At 34.5% G+C, this 14,883-nt stretch overlaps 1 protein-coding gene across 1 annotated transcript in view; it reads left to right on the forward strand.

Annotated features, from left to right (window-relative positions):
* Window positions 1-14,883, forward strand: part of NF1 (neurofibromin 1) — a 293,241-nt gene that overhangs the window by 162,431 nt on the left and 115,927 nt on the right. Inside the window, 2 exon segments of the mRNA XM_021704331.2 lie at window positions 9,821-9,883; window positions 14,370-14,528. Of these exon segments, the coding sequence (XP_021560006.1) occupies window positions 9,821-9,883; window positions 14,370-14,528 (222 nt within the window).

A 14,883-nucleotide genomic window follows, 5' to 3' on the forward strand; every position in this document is an offset into this window, starting at 1 on the left:
CCAAAACTCTTGCCTTTGTGTCTTTTTCTTTGCAGAGTCATCCCCAGCCATTTGTTTTTTAGCACAGGGCTTCAGTTGCTTAGAGACATTAGCAAGATCAGTGAAATCACCATTTTAAAAAGCTATTCCAGGCTGCTCTGTGTGAATTATTCCCACATTGCTATTTATAAAGCTGTTTCTGCTGTATCTATTTAAAAAAAAAGACTTACAACCAGAAAACAGTTAACAAAATGGCAATAGTAAGTCCTTTCCTGTCAATAATTACTTTAAATATAAGTGGATTAAGTTTTCCCGATTGAAAGACATAGAGTGGCTGAATGGATAACAAAACAAGATCCAAAAATATGCTGCATACAAGAGATTCATGTTAGCCCTAAAGACACACATAGACTGAGAGTGAAGGGATGGAAAAAGTAATTTCAAGCAAATGGTAACCAAAAAAAAAAAAAAAAGTCAGGGGTAGTTATACTTATTTCAGACCAAATAGATTTTAAACTAAAAATGGTAAAAAGAGACAAAGAAGGTCATTATATAATAATAAAAAGGGATTAATACATCCAGAAGATATAATAGTTAGAAGTATTTATGTGTCCAACATTGGAGCACCTAAATATATAAAGCAAAAACTAACAGACCTAAAAGAAGAAATGAATAGTAATACAGTATTGGTTGGGGACTTTAATATCCCACTCTCAACAATGGATAGATCATCCAGACAGAGAATAAGGAAACAGCAGATTTGAACAACACTTATAGACCAAATGGACCTAACAGACATATATTGACCATTCTAACATCCACAGAATATACATTCTTCTCAAGCATACATGGAACATTTTCTAGGATAGACCATATGTTAGGCCACACAAGTTTTAGCAGATTCAAGAAGATTGAAATCATACCAAGTATCTTATCTGAACACAGTGGTATGACGCTAGAAATCAGTTACATGAGGAAAACTGGAAAATAGGTGAACACATGGAAATTAAATACTACACTGAACAATTAATGGATCAAAGAAGAAATTAAAGGGGAAATAAAAAAGTTTCTTGAGATAAATGAAAATGGGAACACAGTATACCACAACATGTGGGATGCAGCAAAAAGCAGTCTAAAAGGGAAGTTCATACCAATAAACACCTCTGTTAAGAAGCAGGAAAGAGGGCGCCTGGGTGGCTCAGTCGTTAAGCGTCTGCCTTCGGCTCAGGTCATGATCCTGGGATCCCGGGATCAAGTCCCACATCGGACTCCCTGCTCGGCAGGAAGCCTGCTTCTCTCTCTCCCACTCCCCCTGCTTGTGTTCCTGCTCTCACTATCTCTCTCTGTCAAATAAATAAAATCTTAAAAAAAAAAAAAAAGCAGGAAAGATCCCAAATAAGCAACCTAATTCTCTGCCTTAAGGGATTAGAAAAAGAACAAACTGAGCTCAAAGTTAGCAGAAGAAAGGAAATAATAAAGATTAGAGCAGAAATAAATGAAATAGAAATAACTACAGAACAACAGTAGAAAAGATTAACCAAACTAAGAGTTGGTTCTTTGAAAAGATAAACAAAATTGACAAACCTTTAGCTAGACTAACCAAGGAAAAGAGAGGAAGGAGCGAAATCAACAAAATTAGAAATGAAAAAGGAGATATCACAACTGATACCACAGAAATTAAAAGGATTATAAGAGGCTACTGTGAACAACTATATGTCAACAAACTGGACAACCTAGAAGAAATGGAAAAATCCTTAGAAACATACAACTTAGATTGAGGAAGAAGTAGAAACTCTGAATAAACCAATTACTATAAAATTCTCCCAATAAAGAAAATCCCAGGACCAGCTGGTTTCACTGGTGAATTTTACCAAACATTTACAGAAAAATGAACACCAATCCTTCTCAAACTCTTACAAAAAGCTGAAGAGGAGGGAACACTCTAAACCCATTTTATGAAGTCAGCATTACCCTGATATCAAAACCAGAAAAGGACACTGCTAGAAAAGAAAACTACAGTTCAGTCAATATCATTGATGAGTATAGCTGCAAAAATTCTCAATAAATTACTAGCAAACTGAATTCAGCAGCATATTAAAATAATCATATACTATGGTCAAGTGGAATTTATCCTTGGGTGCAAGGATGGTTGAACATACACAGATCAATCAGTGCGATACATCACATTAATACAATGAAAGAAAATAATCATATGGTCATCTCAATAAATGCAGAAAAAGCGTTTGACAAAATTTAACATCATTTATGATAAAAACTCTTAATAAGTTAGGTGTAGAAGGAACATATGTCAACATAATAAAGGCCATAAATGACAACCATACAACTAATGTACTCAGTGGTAAAAGGTTGAAAACGTTTCCTCTAAGATCAGGAACAAAACAAGGGTGTCTACTCTTATTGCTCCTATTCAACATAATACTACAAGTACTACCTAGAGCAGTCAGGTAAGAAAAATAAAAAATATCAGTATTGGAAAGGAAAAACTAAAATTGTCTGTACTTGCAGATGACATAATTTTATATATAGGAAACCCCAAAGACAACCAAAAAGCAGAACTGATCAGTGAACTCAGTAAAGTTGCAGTATACATAATTAACATACAAAAATCAGTAGTACTTCTATACACTAACAATGAAGTTTATGAAAAAAATCTGTCCCATTTACAATAGCATCAAAACAATAAAATGCTTAGGAATAAATTTAAGGAGGTGAAAGATCTCTATGCTGGAACTATGACATTGATGAGAAAAATTGAAGAAGACACAGATAAATGGGAAAGGTATCCTATGTTCATGGATTGGAAGAATTAATCGTTTAAATATGAATGCTCCCAAAAGCCATCTATAGATTCAGTGCAATCTCTATCAAGTTTTGAATGGCCTTTTTTACAGAAGTAGAAAAAGTACTCCTAAAATTTGTATGGAACCACAAAAGACCCCAAATTGCCAAAGCGGTCCTGAGAAAGAATGAAAGAGGTACCACTTCCTGATTTAAAGCTATAGTCATCAGAACAGTATGTATTGGCATAAAAATGGGCAGACTGACCAGTGGAACAGAATCAAGAGCCCAGAAATAAAGCCAAGCATATATAGTCAACTAATATTTGACAAGCAAGCCAAGAATACTTAATGGAGAAAAGACAGTCTTTTCAATAAATGGTGCTGGGATCACTGAATATTCATATGTAAAAGAATGAAACTGGAACCATCTTACACCCTCACACAGATTAACTCAAAATGGATTAAAGATTTAAATGTAAGACTTGAAACCATGAAACTACTAGAAGAAAACATAGGAATAAAGCTTCTTGGCATGGTTCTTGGTAATGATCTTTTTGGAGGTGACACCTAAAGCACAACAAACTCAAAAATAAATAAGTGAGACTACATTAAACTCGAAAGCTTCTGCACAGCAAGCACACCATCAACAAAGTGAAAAGACAACCTATGGAGTGGGAAAAATATTTGCAAACCATATATCTAATAAGTTAATATTAAAAGTATATTAAAAACTTACTCAATATTCAGTACAAAAAAAACAAAAAACACCACCCCAATTTAAAATGGGCAGTGGACACTTGTGAATAGACATTTTTCTGAGGAAGTTACATGAAAGGCCAAAAGCTACGTGGAAAGATGCTCAACATCACTAATCATTAGGGAAATGCAGATTAAAACCACAGTGAGATAGCACCTTACACCTGTTAGAATGGCCATCATCAAAAAAACCAGAGATAACAAATGCTGACATGGATAGAGAAAGATGGGAACCCTTGTGCACTGTTGGTGTAGTTGGTAGTTGGTAAGCTAATATGGAAAATCCTCAAAAAATAAAAAATAGAACTACCATATCATTCAGCAATTCCAGTTCTGGGGATATATTGAAATGAAAATACTAACTCGAAAAGATATCTGCACCCCCAGGTTCATAGCAGCATTACTTAGAATAGCCAAGACATGGAAACAACCCAAGTGTCCATCAACAGATGAATGGATTAAAAGAACTGTGGGCATATGGACAATGGAATATTAATCAGCCATACAAAATGAGGAAATCTTACCATTTGTGACCATGTACATGGCCCTTGAAGGTATTATGCTAAGTGAAATAAGTCAGAGACAAATACTGTATGATTTCACTTATATGTGGAATCTTCAAAACAAAACTCATGGAAAAAGAGATCAGACTTGTAGTTATCAGAGGTGAAGTTTGGAGGCAGAGGAAATTGGAAGGTGGTCAAGTGGATTTTTGAAGTGGCAGTGGCTTTGACTTGACTTAAAAGTGAATGGTTACTGACTGCCTGATTACATGACTTACTAGATTTTAGTAGAAACTTTTCATGTGGTTGTCATCCTAAAGGAAAAAAAATTTTTTTGTATCATCAAACTTGGAGTCCAGTTTGCGACCACGATTCTGAAAAGGCAAAAGGAACAGGGCTTGGCACTTTGTAAGTACTTAGGAAAATATTTAATGAAGGAATAAAACTTTCCCATCCATTCCACCCAAGTAAACAAGATGCTTGCCAGCTTTTATAGGAAGGGAGGGAGGTAGTGAAAATAAATCAGAAAATAGAGTAAGGTGATCATTTGTGGCTTATTAAGCATTATGTGTTGTGCTTTTTAAAGCATTCCATAATAAAACATCCTGTATTATAACAGACCTGAATTATCATATTAAGTATTTCACATAAGATTATCCTTTTTAAGAATATTGTTTAAATGTTGTGTCAGTGTGTTGTTTTGAAGTATTGGGGAAATTTATTGTTGGGAGTACTATAGAGCAAAAGTGCTGTATTATTTATAAATAAGGTTTTGTTTTTTAATAAGTGATTGATAACAGGGAATTTTACATTTACTAATTAAAAGAAAGAAGAAAGAAAAAAACTTTGATCTCAAGTTATTCTTTCATTGAGTCTCCTACCAAAAGTGGTTTTCCCCTTAGTTTGCTCTTTTATTCATCTTTCTTCTTCTGGCTTTCTCTTGCCCTTTTGACTTTGGCAATAACATAATGGTACCTTTGTACTTTTGTGTTCTGCTGGGAGGGATAGTACTTGATTGTTTCCTCGAGTAAATGTGGCTCCTGCTTTGGGACTTACTTGGAAGATTTTGAAAGCTAAGTGAGGATATTGCTAGCTAAACTTCTCTGAGTGTTAGTTCCCTTTTCTTGAGTTCATATTTTTGACTGTTAAGCCTTTTTTGAATCATGCTTTAACCAGGTCTCTTACTTTTTATGCCCCCTTACATAGTGGACTGGGTTAAGATTATGTAGAGATAGCCAACTGTGAACATGTGTTAGATTTATAATTAAGGCATTTTCTCATGTATTTATTTCTACTTTTCCTCCTCATAGTTTTGGAAGACAGGTTTTCCCTGCTATCCCAAAATAGAATGTTCCTGTGAAACTTTTTGTAAGCCAAAGTGGCATAAAGGGAAGAAGCAGTTACATTAATTTATATGGAAAATTTTTTAGTGTTCCCAGACCCCCAAAATAACCAACCAAATCATGCCACATAACACATAAAACCTAAAATAACATTAACATATAGTAAAAACAGGAATAATACAATAAATACACAGCCTGTATAAAGTACAAATAATTTATGTACAGTGTAGTTTCACTTACCAGAATTGGGACGACAGCAAGCACACCAGAGGGCTGACAGGTGGTGATGGTAGTGTGTTAGGCTGGGGTGTTGGAGGTTGGGGTGGTGGAAGGTAGAGGAATAGAGTATAGGGGAGAGAGAGGAAGAGTGTCATCTATTAACATCACTGTCTAAATCTATCAGTGCAAGCAGGTCACTAATGTCTACACCTTCTTCTGTGTCTGCCTACCTCGATGTCAAAGGTCCAGGTTCATCCTCTGCTGTGGCTAATGTGGCTAATGTGGCTGATGTGGAAAGCTTGAAATACAACAGTATGCTCAACTGCTTAGCCTCTCACATTTTTTTATACTACAGTTATTTGTAGGCATTCAAAACATTCTGTAAACCTGCCCCTAAACCTACATGCCCTTTCAAAATTAAAGCCATACTTTTCTGCAGTCACTGCAGCACTGTCCATCATAGCAAAAATCTCATGTGCGTCACGTTCAGTTCTTGGATAACTTCACTTTTAGGCTGTTCACTGTTGTGTTCAGTGTCGATTCGTGTTCTTTCCTCTTGCAGTTGCATCAGCTCTTCATCTGTCAGTTCTTGATCGTGGGATGCCAAAACCTTCAACATCATTTTCATCAGTTTCCACAAACCAAGCCTCCTTAGCCAAAGTCAGTGTTGCCATATTTATTGTTGTTGGTTTGAAGCCTTTAAAATTGTTCCCTGCTTCAGGAGACAGCCCTCTAAGTACCGTTTCACATTCAGACTGTAACCCTATCAAGAGCATCTCCAAAGTTGGCGATTGCCAGTTTTATGTTGTAGTCTTTCCAGATCCCTTGTAAAGATGCTTTGGAATTGGCTTCTCTGTCAGTGGCACTTAGAATAAGATGCGTCACATTTTGCATATAGTAAGCCTTAATTATGGCTATTAGGCCTGGGACACATGGTTGTATCAACAACATCATATTTGGCAGGAAGAACACACAGGAATGTTATTGCCATACTCAGTAATGCCAGGTGGATGAGCAGCACAATTTTCAACAATCAGAAGACACCTATTATCAAGATTATTTTCTCTACAGTATTTTCAACAAAAGGACAAATGTACTCATGTACTCAGAAAAAAATCACTTGGATATTCCAACTGCTTGGATGTGAATGAAACACAAGAAGTGTATTCTTATCAATGGCTTTAAGTGCCTTTGGATTTTCTGAGTGGTACACTGGTAGAGGTCTAAGGATAGCATCACCAGTGGTGTTAGTAGTGGGCATTAAGCCTGTCCTTTGACGCCTTGTGTCCCTTAGCCTGCTTTTCTTCTATTGAAATAAATGTCTTGCTCAGTTTTTCCATAATAAATTGAAATTAGATACTTGATTATATGAATAACCACCTGCTATAATTATTTTTGTCAGTTCTTTTGGGAACTTTTCAGCAGCTTCATTATCAGCTGAAGCACTCTCTCCAGTAACCTTTAAGCTACGAAGCTGCCCTTGGCTCAAAACCGATCAAACCACCCATGACTACCTTTAAATTATACTTTTACAACACTTTGATCATCATTGTCCAGTACTTTCCTTTCGGCTTACTAAAAAAATTGATTTATCCTGAAGTGTAAGATAACTTAATGGAACACCATGCTTTGTTCACCCACCAATCCACTCAAGCAATAGACTTTCCATTGCATCCATTACTGGATGCTGACTAAAAGAGACCACTTTCCTACTGGCAGAACCAATTAGTAACTTCAGCAACTTTGAAGATTGTTTCTCTCTGAGTAAATAGTATGAAGGGTGGATGCAGGCAAGTTCAGTGCATACACAGTGTCTTTATTTCATTCACCACAATTGAAATGCTTAATTACATCCAGTTTATGCCAAGTGTAACACCCTTACAAAGTCTTAGGCTTTTCTGATATCTTAGGACACATCTTGCTTATGGATGCACACAATAAATGGAGATAAAGCACAGATGCTCATAGACAAGTTCAGAGCTGTGGCAACTTGGAGGCTGAGATGCTGAGTGTAGCTCCTGGAGAAGGAACTTGGCAGCCACTCAGTGCTTGGGGAGTGTGCTTGCCTCTCTAATGGCTGGCTGCAAAACAAACATTGATTGCAATATTCGCTTTTTGCTATTTTCCCTGTAATTTCCCTGGATTTCTTTCTTTCTTTTTTTTTTTTTTTCCTTTTTCAGTATGTGCCCTCTTTAATACCCATCACCAGGCTAACCCATCCCCCTAGCCCTCTCCTGTCTAGAACCCTCAGTTTGTTTCTTAGAGTCCATAGTCTCTCATGGTTCATCTCCCCCTCTGATTTCCTCCCCTTCATTTTTCCCTTCCTACTATCTTCTTCTTCTTCTTTTTTTTTTTTAACATATAATGTATTATTTGTTTCAGAGGTACAGATCTGTGATTCAACAGTCTCACACAATTCACCCTCCCCAATGTCCATCACCCAGCCACCCCATCCCTCCCACCCCCCACCACTCCAGCAACCCTCAGTTTGTTTCCTGGATTTCTTTTAGTTAGCAGAAATAGGTACTAATTTAGGTCTTTTGTGGAAGCGAACTTTTGAAAAGCAGGAGATACCTATAATGAGAAAATAATTCCCAGAATGGATAGTCTCTGAAGTTATGGTGAGAGAATTCTGAGAAAGAGCTAAATATGATTCTAAGTAAATGTCATCTTTTCCAAGTAAAACCGCTTCTTCAAACTGAAGTAGTTGACCAATTTTTTAAGGCTATAAATGATAATTATATACCATAACTGAAAAAAATGCATGAAACTGCATTTTCGTGATCTGTTGGTTACTAGTATTTTGTATATAGTCTAAAGTTTGAACCAAAGCCCCATGAGGAAAGGACTGTGTCGTCTTGTTTTACTGCTGTTTTCTGATGCCTAGGGTGGTATCTAGCATGTTAGATGCACAATAACTCCTTGGATGGATGGATGGATGGGTGGGTGGATGGGTAGATGGATGGATGAACAAACAAATGAAGTAACTTTAAGGTTATGGTGTTGAATGCACTGAATTTCTAGAATAAAATGCCATGTATGGTGGATTTAACTTGGTTTTAAAGGTATTAAAAAAAAATGTGCTTTGTCTAGTCCAACCAGGAGTCTTAATTTTAAAAGAACTCTGGCCTAGGGTGACTCACTCAGTTAAGCGTCTGACTCTTGGTCTCAGCTTGGGTCTTGATCTCAGGATCTTGATCTCAGGATCATGAGTTCAAGCCCTATGTTGAGCTCCACGCTGGGTGTGGAGCCTAATTAAAAAAAAAATTATATATGTATATATATATATACACACACACACACACATATGTATGTGTATGTGTATATGTATGTACACATACATATGAAAGAACTCTGGCTTAGAAGGAACTCTCAGAGGTGAAGTCAATATTTCTGTGTTTTTTGTTTTTTGTTTTTCCTTTTTGGTGTTTTGTTTTTTGATACATTCTGGTGGTCAAATATGTGAAAAATTTTAAGTGGGCTTATAGTTTTATTCTATAATTTTCTCTGCAGTTTCTTCACTTTAATATTAATTAATGCTTATTTCTAGTTGAGCTGGTAACATTCTTCTTCCAAATGTTGCAGAACTTTTAACCTCCTCTGATTAGAACTTTTTCAGGAAGTAGCCTGCAAACAGAAAAATATGTGAAATTTTAAGAGAATCTTTCTTAGAGATTTTTAGTTCAGAATCTCTAAAGTGAATTTTACCATTATATTTAGCCATTTAATGTTTATTTTTTAAATCAGTAGATGTAAATTAAATGCCAGCTTTGAAAAAAGAACTTTAAGTCAATTGAAGGATACACAGAGAAGTATTTATCAAGAAAAAATTATGTAGACACATAGAAGTGTTTTTAGTGTGTGATCTACTTATAATGAACATCTTACATGAAATTTATCAAAAGCTAGGAATTAAATGTAGTTATTAAATATCCTCAAATTTACTTGGGGAGAACTTTTCTGTAATTTATAGCCAGAAATAGTAGATATGATTGTCTCAACATTTCTTGCTGTTTATTTAGTGCTTTGGCTTAAAAATGTAATAAAAATTAAAATCCAGAAATAAAATTCATCCCTCAAAATTCAGTTGATGTCTAATTTTTTGTTGATTCCATTTGTGTTACATTTGATCATGTAATTTTATGTACAAGCCAACATTGTTTTTGTTGCTGTATGTAGTTGGTGCTGTGACTTGTTTGTGCTCATCTCTGTTCTGTAGGCAACTTGCCACTCCCTACTGAATAAAGCTACAGTAAAAGAAAAAAAGGAAAACAAAAAATCAGTAAGTTTGGAGAACTTTTTATTAGCTGTTTCTTTCAAAGCAAAACAAAAATCTTTTGCTGTTTGTTAAGAACATCTTCACTTCAGCCTATTTGACCTTCACTGTAAAATCATTCTACTAATTCTGGCACAAAATAGCTTTCATTTCAATTAACCCTGGAATTAAGTTACATCAAAACATTCTCTGTGTTCCTTTGGTTTGATTTATCCCAAAGGCATTTTGGGGGCATTTGTTGCATTGGATATCCCTCGTCTAATTTTATTATTGTTATGTTTAAAATTATAAATGAATGCAAAAGAAACTTAATTTCAAGGCCTTAGGAAATGCTGACTCTCTTCATTCTTGCTTCTTGTTGCAGGTAATGTGAGTGGTTTCCTAGACGTGAAAGTTTTTCTTCATTGTTAGAAGTATATGGAGGGAAAGTGTCACTTTCTAAATCTTACCTAAAAGTTTCATTTTTTACTCCTTACATTTTTATCTAAACAGTCTCAGCCAGAATCTAGATATTTGTGCTTAGATTATAAAAATCCTAATGGCAAACCTCTACCTTAGAGAAAGTCATCATTAAACTATTGGGACTGAGAATATAGTACTTTTGAAATAAAGGAAAACTCAGTGACTCCCTATTTGTAGAGAAACATGATAAGAATATACTGCCTATTTCTATGAACTTGCCCTAACTAAAAGGAAGAAAATTACAGTATTCATAATTATTTTCTTCCCTACGAGTGGAATTTGGTCCAAATGTGTATTCATTTTGAATTCGTCATTATCACTATGACTTCATATAATCCAAATGATTTTAGAGAAAGATGTAAAAAAAAAAAACCTTTAGGAGTCATGTAGGTAGTTTAGGTACAAAGGTAAAACTTAGAATTTACATTTGGTTTCATCTTTCATTCCTTGTCTAAGCTTTACACATAATAAGTTCCTGTTTTAAATTCAGAACTAAATTAAAATTTAGACACCTGTGCTTTTATGTACACTCAGGATTTTGAGTATGTTAAGTAAGTTTGGTCAGCTGTGAGCAAATGGATTGGATTGGACTGGATGGCTGTCTTGCTTAAATCATTTCTTTCTAATGCTTCTAATTCTCAGCGTATATGGGTTTAACATATATACACCATCACTGTTGAAATTTACTATTTCTAACACTCTTGTTCAGTGTTTTACTAATGGCATTGTGTAGTATATCACAAAAATTAAAATTGCAGCTCTCTGTGTTTCTCTAAGAGCATGTTTTCTAGCCTCCTAACACTGCTTTTTTTTAAATTAAGATTTTGTCTAAAATTGTTCTTTGAAATGTTTTCTACTAGTGTTATTTTCAGATTTTTTTTTTTAAGTTTCTGGGTAATGCTGAGTTTTGGAATGTATTTCTCAGCACAGGTGATATGAGGTCCTCATGGAAACAAAGGGAAACTAATTGGTAATTTGAGGTATTTTAGAACACATTCCAAAGTATGAAGACAGTATAGTCATCATAAATTTAAAACGTTGGTTTATGGAGTCTTGGCTTAAGAATTTAATGATCTTTTCTTTAAAAAGCAAGCTCTTTTTTGGAGTATATGTGTAATGGATTGGAATATCTAAAATATAGAGAGAAGGTCCTGGCTCCTGGTTTATTAGCTGTGTAGTCATATTACAGATAATTCCATTTATTATACTCAATGTATAATTAGAACTCCTTTGAGAAGTTTATTGTATGCCTCACTTAGGTAATCAAGCATGTGTGGGTAGTGATCCTCTTGCTAATGTAAAGTTTATTACTGTATTTATTTGTACCATGTTGTTCGGATTTTACTAAGGGGAGTAAAGAGGACATTTGACAGATAACTGGTTTTAGCATACAGACTAGCCCAACTTTGTTCTTTTATGCAGAATGTGTTTGGGATCTAAATTAGATTTTTTATAGATTAAAAAAAACCACTCGAGTATGTATACTATGAAGTAAAATTGCATTGATGTTCATTAGTGGTGAAAGAAAAAACTTTTTATAAATTGTCTCATGAAACTTGTTATACAGCATTTTTATTGATATTCATTACACATACCGGGTTTTAGGTCCAAAAATATACTATCATCAGTGAGATAAAGAATTTTATGATACCAGAAACAGTATTGTGTTTCTGAGGTCGTGGGTACTTTGAGTTTTGACAAGAATTAATTTTGAAGATGTGGAGGATAGTAAAGGTGTAGTACTTTTCAGAAGTTTGACAGTATTCCTTTGGGAAATAATTCACCCAGATTTTCATTAAATTTTGAAATTGAATAGTATTAAGTATAAATCAGGTATAAATGTAAGTCACACTTTAAAACTTTTTTGTTCTAGACAAAACTATTAAGTAGCATTTTTCAAAAATGTGCTGGTTTTTATGAGATACTTTCACAGCAGGTTAAGTATTTTATAAATGGTTCTTTGGAAACCAAATTATGTCTTTTAATTTTTTAAAAACTTTTAGGATTTTAGTGGATTAAACTGAGTATGTGCTTATTCTTTTAAAACAACCTATTTGAAATTAAATATAAAGCAGTTTTTAATCTTCTTGCTAACTCATTCCTTAAAGCTTTAAAATTTTGTGGGTTTGCTGTTAAGTTTCTTCTGTTTTAAGATTAAAATTTGGGAGTTCTAAAAGAACCACTCAGTAGCAATAGTGGTCCCTGAACATTCTGAAATTGTATGAAGAATTTTGTCTGTATAAATGTATACATTCATTTTTCTATTCCTACTCCCCAAAAGATTAAGTACTGTACTAGAGTGGTAAAAACACTTGAATTTTCTTCTTAATTCTATTTCTAAAACTGTTTCAGCCGAAAGTAATTCTCAAACAGTATTTGGGTTTTAAAGCTATTCTAGTAAGGCTGCTATATTTAGTCATCTTCACCAGCTTCCTTTTAAGTGTAAGGTTGTCCTTCATGCAATAGCACTCAGAGGACTTTAAGACAAAGAAAGCTTTCTGAGCTATGTAGTATAAATGAAGGTGAGACTATATTAGTTACAACTCCTGTCTGTTACCACCACTTACAGGGATATTCTTTGGCCTAAAAAATCATTCTCTGAAATCTTACATTTACTAATTCTCTATCAGATATGGTAGAAAACTATTTAGAGATCTCAGGCAGTGAATAAGAAGACATTTAAAATGTATACCACATGAAACACTAAAGGGCATAGAAAGAAATGAAATAATCCTTATTCTTCCCGGAGTTAATCTGGAGTCAGTGAACCATATGAATTCGTGACAAGAAGTATTAATTCATTAAAGCATCATAAAGTAAACTAGAGTTTTGTGAGATTCTGCACATAAATCCCATTTTCTCATTTCCCCCCAATATCCTCTGAAATGTGCGTCTGTCCCTAGACTCCTCGGATATTGCCCGGAGCGCTGCGGCTTCGCTGCCGGCTGCCGTAGCCACCACTGCTTTAAGCAACAGTTAGCTACACTAAGCGAGAGCAGTTGCAGAGATTAAAATGTTATAAAAGTGTTCTTGAAAAATAAATAATCGGCTGTATTATCTGTAAAAAAAAAATGTAAGTTTTAGAATAATATTTTCATATGTTAACTTCAAACAGGAGTCACTGAAAAGAGATGGGAGCTGAGCCGGTTTCCTAACACGTTCCCTAACCTAATGTGCCTATTACTTTACCTTCAGTGTAGAATGTTTTATAAAAAGAAAGAGAAAAATAGTTTTAAATATTGGGCTCATGATGTTTTTCAGTGCGGGCAACCATTTCTTGTTTCGTTAACTTGTTTTATTTGACAGAATTATGCCCTGAGGTACACAAAAGGGTTCTCTTTTCTGCTGGTGGGATCCTTTTTTCTTTTAGGTCCCCAAGAATTCCTGTTCCTCCATGATTTACATAATAGGTCCTTATCTTATAAAGCATTCTGAGGAAGAAATGGAACTGGCAATAATGTTTCTTGTAAGTAAGTTTTTTCTCTTGATAGGAATCTAAAAAACTAACTCTTGTTTGTGTGTGGCAAGCATTTTGCTCAAGATATACTCAGTTGTACCAGGTATACAACAAAATGTAAGTATTTATTATTAGATATTGGATGTTTCGGGGTATGCTGTTGAAAACTTAGCCTCGTCTTGTAAGAGTTGACCACACTGTCATGTCTATTAATTTTAGTAAAATATGATAATTGTGTGAAAATTTGGTCTGCTTTTGTTACTTACCAAACTTGCAGTATAAACAACAATGACAAATGTAAGATTTTTTTTCAGGTCTCTCCCACACCACTCATTCATGAGGTTTTTCTTTTTCTTAGATACCTTTGTTGTGCTTTAAAAGGATGGAGGGCAAGAATTGAGGATAAACTTTATTTACTGATATGTTGGGAGTAGGAAAAAAATAGAACTGTGTTGTTTACAAGGGTTGATCTATTCAGAGTTTTGGTATGAAAGTTTGACCCTCGAGCTTTTTCTTCCCATTTCCTTTTTAAATTCAAACCACATAGTCAATTCTCAACTCCCTTGTTTTTAGGTGGTTAGCCAGCGATTCCCTCAGAACAGCATCGGTGCAGTGGGAAGTGCCATGTTCCTCAGATTTATCAATCCTGCCATTGTCTCACCATATGAAGCAGGGATTTTAGATAAAAAGCCACCACCTAGAATCGAAAGGGGCTTGAAGTTAATGTCAAAGGTGAAGAATTATTTTGATAACTTATTTAAAATTTCTCTTCCAGCTAAATTTTCCGTTTTTCATATTTATTGTACTTACACTTGAATTGATTTTTAAAATACCCTATGGTTCTCCCTTATATGCTTTTGTTTTATTTTTATTTGTTAAATTACAAAGGAATTAATTAGACTGATACCTGATGGGCTTTATTATCATGGGAAAACAATCTTAGCAAATGTCTTCTGAAGATAGTTTTCTATGTATTCATTCTGGAAATTCTGAAATGGAGACTGTATGATTCTTTTTATTAAGAAAGACATTTAAAAATTTTAATATGTGTTTTTGTGTTTGTAAATAAATATATGTGTATATATGT

This window comes from Neomonachus schauinslandi, chromosome 15 (genome assembly GCF_002201575.2).
Source record: "Neomonachus schauinslandi chromosome 15, ASM220157v2, whole genome shotgun sequence".
NCBI classification, from domain to species: Eukaryota; Metazoa; Chordata; class Mammalia; order Carnivora; family Phocidae; genus Neomonachus; species Neomonachus schauinslandi.